This window comes from Choloepus didactylus, chromosome 9, assembly GCF_015220235.1.
Source record: "Choloepus didactylus isolate mChoDid1 chromosome 9, mChoDid1.pri, whole genome shotgun sequence".
Classification (NCBI taxonomy): Eukaryota; Metazoa; Chordata; class Mammalia; order Pilosa; family Megalonychidae; genus Choloepus; species Choloepus didactylus.
In genome coordinates this window covers 30205147-30216150 of record NC_051315.1, presented here as the reverse complement: position 1 = coordinate 30216150, position 11004 = coordinate 30205147, and the positions used below count along the sequence as shown (strand labels likewise).

Genomic DNA, 11004 nt, shown 5'->3' with positions numbered 1-11004 from the left:
TTTTTTTTTCATAGATTATTCTTCATTGAGAATCACCTGCAGTGGAAATTAAATGTAACAAGTCACCTTTTGCTGGTACTCTAGCCTATACCTTAAAAACTAAGTTTCCACAATTGTTAACCAATTTTATGCCACGATCTTCAATCATGTGCATTTGCATATGGCGATTTGATAGGTGATTACTTGAAAGGAATTCTATTTTCCTTTATTCTTCTGGTCACATTGTCCATAATATGTGGACAATGCACACTTCATTTTCTTCCATTCCAAGTCGTAAAAAGGTCAACCAGATTAACTAAAGTAGTTAACATGGTTTTTTACTCTGCCTAATTTACTTAACAGGTTGATCATTTAAGAGGCCCTTCATATTTAGAATGTAGCATATTTAGAATACAAAATCTGCTGGGTATTTATTTCTCTGATTATCTTTCCTAGCTTTCCTCTTTGCAAAGTTGACAATGGAATCCAGGGCTGCTATACATACTGCAAAAGTGAATGAGTCACTGATTTTCAATCATAGCATCATGGTACTTTGGTACATGATGAGTCATTGAGGGGGGGTCATACTGCTGCAGGCTGCTTTCCTCTACCTCATCATTTTTGAGTAGGGGGTGATTGGTGATCATTGTGATAGAACAATCTGGATATTCTTAGCATGGTTTCTGAGGACTCCTCTTCTTTTGCCAAGACTTAAGTGGATATCCATATCCTAATAGCTGACCTTCTGGTTGATTGAATGTCCCAATGAGTAGATGAGTATTTCCAGAAAGCAGAGGTCTCTGAACCCTTCAGAAAGAAATATTTATTACTTTGACCTTCATTCAAAATTTACCCTGCTAATCAATCAGCATCAACCTCTCTCCTCTCTCTTTCTCTCTCTTGTTCTCATATTCTCTGAACTCTGTAACTCACTGGAAGTTTGTGGATTTGGGGCATGAAATAAAATAGGAAAAGTCTCTCTTTTTATTGTGCATTTTATTGTGAAATAATAAAGACTACTAGATGAAATTACTGGTATAACAACTTTAAAGGAAAAAAAGTATGCTTTTTAAATGTAGAAGTCATCTTTTAGACACTAAATGATTTGATTTACAAGGAAAAATAAATTTTAAAATATGACAAATTTACATAAAATACATTTTATAATCACAAAATATGAAAAAGGTGAATTCCACAGGCTCGTGGCACATAACTATTCCTTGATCCAATCTAATTTGAATGGCTTCTAAGGAATATCCAAAGATGTTTCTGGTGATTTTTCTCCCATAAACAGCTAGCTCATATTGCCGACATTCATCTATAAGCAGTAAACTGAAAAATGTTTAAAATATCTTACCTTTACGTTTCAACATTTCTGTTGCTTAGTGCTTTAGTTTCTTACAGTTTTCCCTCATACCCATTTCAGGTTTTAAATTATTAAATGCAAAGCATTTTTCAGCCTTGCTCTTAGCCAGAATTATTGATGTTCCAAGGAAGAAAGTAAGCCTGCAACTATTAAGATTCCCGAGTTTCAGCTCCTTAGTCATTTTGGAATGGCTAACGAAAATTTTAGGTACTTTTGGATAATCATGTTTAAAGCCTTAAGTGCTTAGCCAAACGACGAGTATTTATTTAGCTATTTCTTAACTCCACTAATTCATTTGATGCTATTGATGGTTTGGGAAAATACTTAAACCACCATTGCACCATGTGGAAAAGGTGGAGGGGGCTCAAAAGTTGTTTAAAATGGCTGGGATCTCGAGGTACCCGTTTGAAAGGAGAAACCTATTGCAAAACATACTACCAATTCCTGGCTTGACTGTTCTCTGCTTAAGGACCTCAATAGATTTCTCCATTCAACTTCCATTCTTCTGCAAAGGTTAATGACTTTGGGGGTTGTTTTGTTTTGTTGCTGTTGTTGCTGTTTTTGCTGAGTCACTAAATTCTGCATCTTTGTCCCCAGGTGCTACTCAGCATAAAAGTTAAAAGTGCAATTTAGAAAGCATTACAATTGCGTGTCGAGCGAGCAGAGGAAACCATTTCCCTAAGAGAAGCTCAGCTACTTCCCTTGTCCTTCCTTCTCGGGAAGGAAGCTTCCACCGAGCGAAAGGATCAAATCTGCTTGCGGAGAGAAGCATCCCAATGCTCCAGCTGGGATAATTCCCAGCTGGCTGTTAAATGCGGAGCTTTCTGGGCGCCTGACTGGCTCAGCCCAATGCAGAGAAGGCTCCCCCTTTTCTAAAGACCCAAATCCCTACGGAAACAGCGTGGAGTTACTTTCCCTTCAAGGAGACCGAAATAATTGTGATTTGTGGCTCTCTCGGGCCGCGGTGGTATTTTCCTGTTGCGTTAAATGCCTCTTACTAAGTAATAGATTTGATTTATGTGGACGACGAAGGGGTGTGTGGTGGATTCAGTGATTAATCAGTGAATTCCCATCCGCTGGCATCTCTCACTGCCCCTCTTGCGTGATGTAAGATCAGACGTACCCTGCATTGAAAAGTCAAGACACACGAGCGGCTCGCTTGCGCCCACACTCGCTCTCTCTTCTCCACGCGCGCGCATCCGTACACCTTCCACATTCTGCTCCAGGCAGGAGAAGGCGGACTGGCTGGGCTCACTGAGCTGAAGAATTTCCAGTGACATTTGTAAATGACGCTGCTCGATTCCGGGCTCCGAGCGGCCGCCGCCGGGCCGAGGGTGCCGCGGAGCAGTCTCCAGCGCAGGCTTCCTTACCCGGGGACCACGATGTCCGAGTTTCTCCTCGCCTTACTCACTCTCTCGGGATTATTGCCTATCGCCAAGGTGTTAACCGTGGGAGCCGACCGAGGTAAGGAGAACCCCCAGCACCACCCCCCCCATCCTCCTCCCTGTTCCTTGGCTTTCCTGCTGGGCAATGCTTGCAGATAAGTGAGTGTGAAACTTAAGTCTTTGCAGCCTGGCTCCCCGGGACCCGTTGGCCACTGTGCGCTGGCCTCTTGGGAGATGAGAGGTGCGTGGGGTATTTCTGAACTAGGTGCCAGGGTCCTCAGCAGCTCCACAGCTTTTTCCTCTGGCCGTTGAACTGTCCTGATTTTCTCCCCTCCGGGAGCGTGTGGACTTGTCTGCGCGCCCCTGCCCGCGCATTCCAGGCGCTGCAGATGTTGGGATCGGAAACCGCGTTTCTAAGAGATTCCCCTCTGCGCGGTTTGCTTGGAGATTGCGAGCTTTTGCGGGTTTGGGGTTCTCCGCGTTAATAGTGGCGGCTCTCACTTTAGTTCCTTACCTGCCGCATCCAGGGTCTGTAGAGGGGCGATAGCGCCGAGTCAAGCCCGGTTCCCTTCTCCAGCCTCTTCCTGTGGCAGTCTCGTGCGAGATCCGTTTCAGCAGTGGAGAGGCAAAGGCTTTCAGGGGAGCTTCTGGGCTCAGGCACCTGCCTTGAATTTCTTGATTCATTGATTCCGGAGGTCTGTGACACAACCCCCATGGTACCCTGAGATGCCAAGCCACATTATTATTCCTCAGTTCAGTCTGGCGTTTTGCTCTTGCTTTTTCTCCAAGTAGCTGATAAATGGTAGAAGTTTAAAAGGGAAGGGGCATGGGAGCAAAAGAGAAAGGTTAGAGGAGGTGGGAATTATAATAAACCAGGATTCTGGAAACTTTTTTTGTCTGGGAAACCAGAGATCCTTGAGCAAGTTTTATAATCTTTGACAAAGGATGCAGGGGTGAAAAGGGAAAAGAAAATTGTTGGTGAATATTTGGACAACCGGCCCTGGACTTGGAGTGGTTAACTGCTTGAAATAGAATAGGAGGCATCACAGATCTAGTTTAAAAAAAAAAAATTCTTAAAATGAGCTTATACTGATTTATATAGCTCAGTTTTTTTAGTTTAGGAAAAAAATAGAAAGTAATTTAAAAAAAGAGAGAGAAAAAAAGATTCCAGGGTCCCAATGCCAAGCAAAGATGTAAAACATTGCATTGGGAGATCTGCTGACCATGTTTATATGAAGCAAATTATGAATTGACTAAAAAGTATTGCTTCATTATAGGAAAGAACATGGGAATCAATTGTAGTATTTCTAACCAACCTGCTGTTGGCAACCAGATTATAGTCTTTATAGCATACCCACATATGTAGTTTCCTTTACCAGTAGTGAGAATATTGTTAGTTCTTGATATTTTCTAACCGATAATCTTTTAAACATACCATTCCCATGTAAACATGTGGCTCTGAACTAACTTTCACTTGCTTGGAAGTTGGTGTGGAATAGTTGAAAACTATACTGATAAAATGGAAGCACATAGCTCTAACTTGAAATGGTGATGTGTTTCATCTGGAACAATCAGCTCTCAACCTTTTTTAGGAAGAATGTTTGAAGTTGAACCCCAGCAGGTGAACAGAATGAAGATTTTCAGCCCTGTCTGCTAACAAAATATAATGGCCCTGGTAAACTGCTGCTGTTGGGCTCTTTCTGATTGAGTTCCCAAATCTCCAGAAATTTGACCTCACTAAGAGCTATGACCTAAGTGCTTTTGTATGTGTTTATGAGGAATAAGGGTGTTGCTATGATGGTTGGAATGAATACCTGAAAAGAATTTTAAATGTAAAAAAAAGTTAAGCATAAGAAATTCAACTTTCGTTTGAGCCAGGAAACTAAATAATTAGGGAGATTATAATTTGGTGTCAATTTAGTTTCACGGGGAAGGGGATGTTTAAGATATAAAACAGGGTTTATGGAAAATGATTGTTGCTCTTTCCTAAAACTGAAAAAGTGTCATGCTGTGTAACCATGCCGACATTAAAGGTACTTTGTTAAAGAGCACAGGTAAAACTATTTGTAGATGGACACCTTACCACTGTTGTGTATTTTAATCCAACTTTCAAAACTGTTAGAAAAGAGCTAAAATTGTCACAGCTGGCTAGCAAAAGTGAAAAAGATGGGCCCCACTGGGGAAAAGGAAAACAAAAAGTGAGAGGGAAAGAGAAGTCTTGGAAGTTAAGAAAGAAAGTGCTGCTGCATTATGACAAACTTCCATCAGTGAAGTGCTAAACAGAAGATCTGGGAATATAAACTCAAGAAAGAGGTTAATGAAATGTAACTTTCTGCAGACTTATGTTGGTTGCCCTTGAAGCATAGAACAACCATGTGAATTACACAGGTGTGTTTTGTTGTGTGGGAGCTAGCTTCATGCCAGGATGTGAGTAATCACTTTCAGGTCCTCCAAATAAGTGTTGAGTGATAGGTAGCTTCTTAACTGTAAGGGCTAGATAGAAATGGCTGTCTTCCATTTGTATTTTGCCCTATCCCTTTGTAAGTTTGTGAGTAAAAGCTCAGCCCTCTTCCCACCCTTTTTTAATAAAAAAATATTGGAAACTAGTTTGTATTTCTGTGTTTTACCTAAACACATCCACTTGTCCTTCAATTCTGTATGGCTGATTTTCTTAGTTTTAACTGATTTTCATACCAGCTACTGTACGTGTCAGTTCTTACTAGATTCCATCACACCTGCAAAAGGAAACATCTTTGTAACTCTTACCAGCCCAAAGTGGAGAATAAATCAGATTCACTTAGAATCAACCAATTTGTCATATCACAATGTCATATCTTATCAAAGCATTGCTTGATAAGAATTAAGTCTTAAAAGAAAGTATACTTTAAATTGTCAAATTCTCTGAAAAGAAACAGGATCAAGAGACCTAAAGGAAGTCTCTTTTAAATTCTTGAGTCTGCTAAGATGGGGAGACATATTTCCAAATAATTAAAGTTCACGCTGATGTAGTCATTTGAATGGTGTCAAAATTTTAATCTTCCTCTCCTCAAAGAAGAATGAACTTTAATCCATGTCTTTATATTCCACAAACAACATTGAAGTTTTCTTTTGAAGAGGTCTCTGTAATCTTTTGTTTTCTTTTTATCCTCTCTTTCTCAAGTTCAAATTTGGAGCTGAGTGAAAAGGAAAGGAGACAATGGAAAAATAAAGAAAATTTTAAATGTGTTGTTAGAACAAGAAGAAAGAATGTGAGTTGCAGAAAACGACGAGGACGAGAAAGAAGAATGGGTAGCAAACCAAAAGATAAATTTAGTAAGAGGCCAAATCCAAATGAGTGTTTCTTGAAGAAATTTATTTCTAGACAAAAAAAATTATTTCTTAAAATAACTGTTTCCTATTTCAGACCATAATAAATATCATCTGAAAATATTTACAGTGATAAAAAATATCTGAAGAAAGTCCCCTCAATCTGAGGCTGGATATGATCACATCTCGAAGAATGGAGAGGTAGATATGACTATTGCAGGAAACTTACATGTTAAATATGCTAAGAGTTATCAAGATGGAAGTGAATTCTTTTTGATGGTGAAAGAAATCTTATGAAGAGTGGGGGATGAGTGATATTGTTAATTATAGTCGTAGGAATGAGGTGACACTTTCTAAATGCTACTTGTCGTTGAGGGTAGAGACTTGCAAAGATTTTTAGTTTGCAAGTGTACTGAATCCAGGACATTAGTCTCTTGCTACTTACCTCGCCAATTTCTTTTCAGAGCCTAGGACATACCATAAAGATAGGCTTCATTTAAAGTCACCTGAACTGAATATAATTTGATCTTCTACAGGATTATGGTGTTACCTCCATTCTATATGTATTACTATATCTGATTTATATATGTCTGCTATTAATATTTCCATCTTAGGAGATGTATACGCCCCCTTTCTTCACCTACTTTTTGGTTATGGGGATTCTTTGTAATTAGAGGTACCAACCAGAGGTATTACAGATTTCTCTATCTTCTGTGGCTGTCAAAACAATTCTTGTACAAAGAAAACACTTTTTATTCTAGATAGATGCCTTCAAAGAAATTTGAATTAACACTAAAAATTAAGACTACTTGTACCAACACGATGTCATTAGTAAAACTAATTCATCAGTTACGTGGGACCCACCTATACAATTACATCTGCATTTTTACTTCTTTAAAATAACTGCCTTGGTACAAACACCTGAAAAAATACCACTCTGACCTGGTAAGTGGAGATTTTTTTTTAGTAAAATTTTTATTTTTTAAAATCCCAGACAATATATGTCTGTTTTTGTCATTATTGCCTCCTTTACAAATAGAAAGGTAACAGGGAAAAAAAAGTTATTCTTCAACTCCTGATATGCAATATTTTAATGAATGTCTATATAACAAAATCTCTTGAAACAGGATCTGTCAGTGGAAGAAATAATTATGATACAGCCAATGCTTACAATATGATGCAATTTTTCTTGAAGCTGAAATGCTAAAGAAAAGTAAAGCAGATGTTTGAGTACCCACCATTTATAATGAATTAACCAGAATATAGGTCAAAACCCTGTCAGAAAATGTCATGTTTACTTTTATAGTTTAAAAACTTTTTTCCAATTTCCTGAGGAAATTTAGCTTCCAATATTTAATCTATGAATCATGACAAAAATAAAATAAACTACCTTGATTCATGGAGAGAGCAAACAAAGTTTTTGTTTGTTTTTTTTTTTTGTTTGTCGGTTTATTTGTTTTTATGGGTACCGGGGTTGGGGCTGTATGGAATAGTGATGGAATTACTCCAACCAACCAAACAGAAAAGTGTCGAGTGATGCTTTTATCCATCAAATAAGACCTAGTGTTCTACGGAGTTGCTTTACATTTCATTGGAATTGGTATTCCCCAAATTTAATCTATATGACAAGCAAATAAACGGAGGCATAGGAACTGATGTGCAATATTGCATTCACAAATCTAACAGTCTACAGACCTTGGAGGCATTCTCCATTTTTTTTTTTTTTAATTTGGAAAGAAATATATAAAGCTTGTTAGTTCCTTGATAAAATTCTATTATTAAACATGAAATAAAAGTTCTATTATTTAAATGTTTAAATTTCTATTGTTTACACATTAACTAAAACAATATTTTAAAAAATCGCTAAAAGTAAATTTGTTTATTTTTAAAAATCACTTTTTGGGCCAATTCATATGTATGCTAATGAGTATGTTTACTTCATTGGCTTTTGAGAACTATCATTCTTGCAGTAATAAAAAATCACTGTTCTGGCTATTCTGCGCCCTTTCATAGTAATGATGTAACATATTAATCTTACCAAGTACCTGTGAACCTTCCACATTATAGAAAGGGGAATTAAGGTTTGCGAGATTCTGCCACACGTTGCAAGTCAGCAAGGAGGCTTAGAACTTCAGAATTCACGTGCTGTTTTCCTTCTATAAGCTGTTTTAACAATTTTAGGCCTGTATTTTCTCCTCGTAAAGGTTTTGGTGGCCTTCCTTTCCACCTCCCCCACCTCTGGCATAATTACAAGGCCAAGATAGAAAATATTTATTATTTATTGCTCTGTTCTGAATTCAGTGATACCAAAATATAGAGGTTTTTATTTATTTTATTCTGTACATCCTATTGATTAAGGCTATCACTGTACAAACTCAACCACTTTTACTGAACTTCCCGACTGAATTAATTTGTAAAACTGACAAGTAACTAAATGGGAAATAAAAAGCTATTAGATAGTAGCCAGCCAGTTCTGATAGGGCATTAAAACTGTTTCAGGAAGAGCCCAAAGTTGAATATTATGGAAAAACAACGTAAAAACTCATTCCTTAGAAAGGCTTATGCATAATACTTTGGATCAGCCCTTTGTAGAGGAAGACAGATTTGCGTTTGCCATTACGTCTATCATAACAGACAAACAAAATCTAGTAGTTTATTAATATACTTAGGTCATGAGATGGCATGGGGTTCAAACCAGTGTTAGAATATGGGTAAATATATGCTCTGAATTCATTTAAATTCAAAGAGAGATTATTTTGTTGAAAGTAAATGGAAATATATTTATTTTTCTTTGTTGGCTCTGTTTTTTAGCTGATTTATTCTTTTTCTCATTCTGTAAATAATATTAAAAAGTGAAAATACATTTCTGAAACAAGTTTCCAATGTCAAGACTTTCTCTCAATAATGGAAATATAAAGGAAATCATTTCAGTGATAAAATGGACAAAAGAGTTTAGTGTGTTTCTAAATATGCCTATAATTACTTTCTCAAGCAATTGCATTAACTTATTTTTAGTCTGCAATTAGGTGTTCAATTATTATTTTAAAAAAAAATGCAATGGCTTGATTAAATAAATTGGCCCACCCATTCGTTATTCTGATTTCTTATTAGTTCAGATTCATGTTTAGTTTGGTAATAATTGAACAATATAAGTAACGCAATTAACTCTGCTGGCCATATTTGTTGAATAATGATGTGTTATTAACATCTGAGATTTCTTCTGAAGTATTCCTGACTAGTGTAAATATGTAAAACTTGTCAAAGATGTAACTACCTACAGAAATAAAGAAAACTAATTTACATTAACATTTTCTTTGTATAGAGCTTTTTACTTAGTCTTACTTTCTCAGACATAAGCTTGAAAGTAGTTGTAGGTTTATGAAAGTTTCAATTTATATATGAATACTATTGTAACTATGTCCTTTATAGAAGATGAGTTGAGAAAATACCTTTTCAGATGTGATGTCTTCTACCTTTGTTAAGTAAGAAAAAAGAAAAAAAGAACTCGAAGAAGGTTGAGCGGGTGGCTTTGGTAAGATACCGGCATTACATTTTATCTCACAATGCATTCTTATTAACAGTCAGACATCTCTTCCTGAGCTGCATCTACCTCATTGTCCTGACTGGCTTAGCCCTCAGACCAAAGAGGGGTATTGTTGAAAGACGACCTCATTTTAGTCGAAAGAATACGTTTCTTCTTTAGGTAAGATCAAGGTACCACCCATCGTCTCTTGTTTTATTCTTGAAATCAATAGGACATTCCTTCCTAACTCTTCCCCACTGCATTGACATCCTTCAAGACTTCCAAGACAGCTTACCTTTAGAAATACGAATATATAATTCCTTAAGAATTTTTCTACTGCTGAGTTTTTCTTTAATGGCAATTTGTCATCTTAGCCTTTTCTTCTTGAAATGAGAAAAGTGAATTAAAATTTTAAAAAGAAGTGAAACTGGGTTTGGGTTGCTTTGAGAGTTCCTAAGGTATTTTTGAAAAAGAAAAATGGTAGGTATAATGCTGATCACAGAAATGTTTTTAGAGTGATCTGTTTTCTTTAGATATTTAGAGTGTACAAGGAGAGGAAGGCTAAAGGTGCTGAGAGAGAAAACTTGGACGTTAAGAATTTACTGATGTTTCTACCCATGCAGATCAAGTAACTGAGGCAATTGAAAACCTCAAGCTTCCTTTAAAATATAAATTCTGGGGGTTTAAAAATGATTTAGTTTTTAGATTTCTAAGAAATTTTGTGCATTTTCCAAAGCTTTTAATGGTATATTTTATTGGTACCGAAGTATGAAATTGCAGCAATGCTTTTTTAAAAGATTCTACTTTATTCAACTCTATTAATTTTTAAGGCATTTTCTCATGGTTAAGCTCTTAAAAATGCAGTGATGAGGATGCCAGTTCATGGGTGAGTTCTTGCTTCATCAGGTGAAAGTATTATAGATTGTGCCCACTGAACATCTGTATTTCTGAGATTTTATTTTAAAAAAAGTTAGATATGTAAATGGAATTACTAACTCAAAATTCAGGCCCTTTTGCTGACCTTTATATTGTCACCATTCTACACAAAAGCTAGCAGTTCACCAACACTGTATTAATGGCTTGTAGTAATAGTGGCATAAAAATCTGTTTTGGGGTGAGGGAAATAAGGTGATTTAATCTACAATTGATTGACATTTATAAAAAGGGAGAATTTAAAAATTAAACATTCTCCTTTAGTCCATCTTTGGATTACACTCTAATCCATATTTCTTTCTCCCACTGGGATGTTTTTCTTATTTTCACTTGCTAATGATATTGTCAAATATTTTGAAATTAATCTTGACAGTGAAAGGACCAAGATGTTAGCACATTTTCAATTCCTCTTGATACTCTCATTCCTGGAGAATATAAGGTTGTGAGCCTTGTATCTTGTGTGTGTTTAATTTGAGTGCCTGTGAAAACTCCACCTGAGTTTTACAGAAAAC

General features: G+C 36.6%; 1 protein-coding gene across 5 annotated transcripts in view; it reads left to right on the top strand.

Annotated features, from left to right (window-relative positions):
- Positions 1-2568: 2568 nt before the first annotated feature.
- The window catches only part of LRP1B (LDL receptor related protein 1B), a 1893223-nt gene continuing 1884787 nt past the window's right edge, over positions 2569-11004 (top strand). For all 5 annotated transcript variants that reach the window (XM_037849262.1, XM_037849261.1, XM_037849260.1 and 2 more), the window contains exon 1: positions 2569-2809. In XM_037849262.1, the coding sequence (XP_037705190.1) occupies positions 2632-2809 (178 nt within the window). In that variant the 5' untranslated portion in view covers positions 2569-2631. The remainder of the gene's footprint in view (positions 2810-11004) is intronic.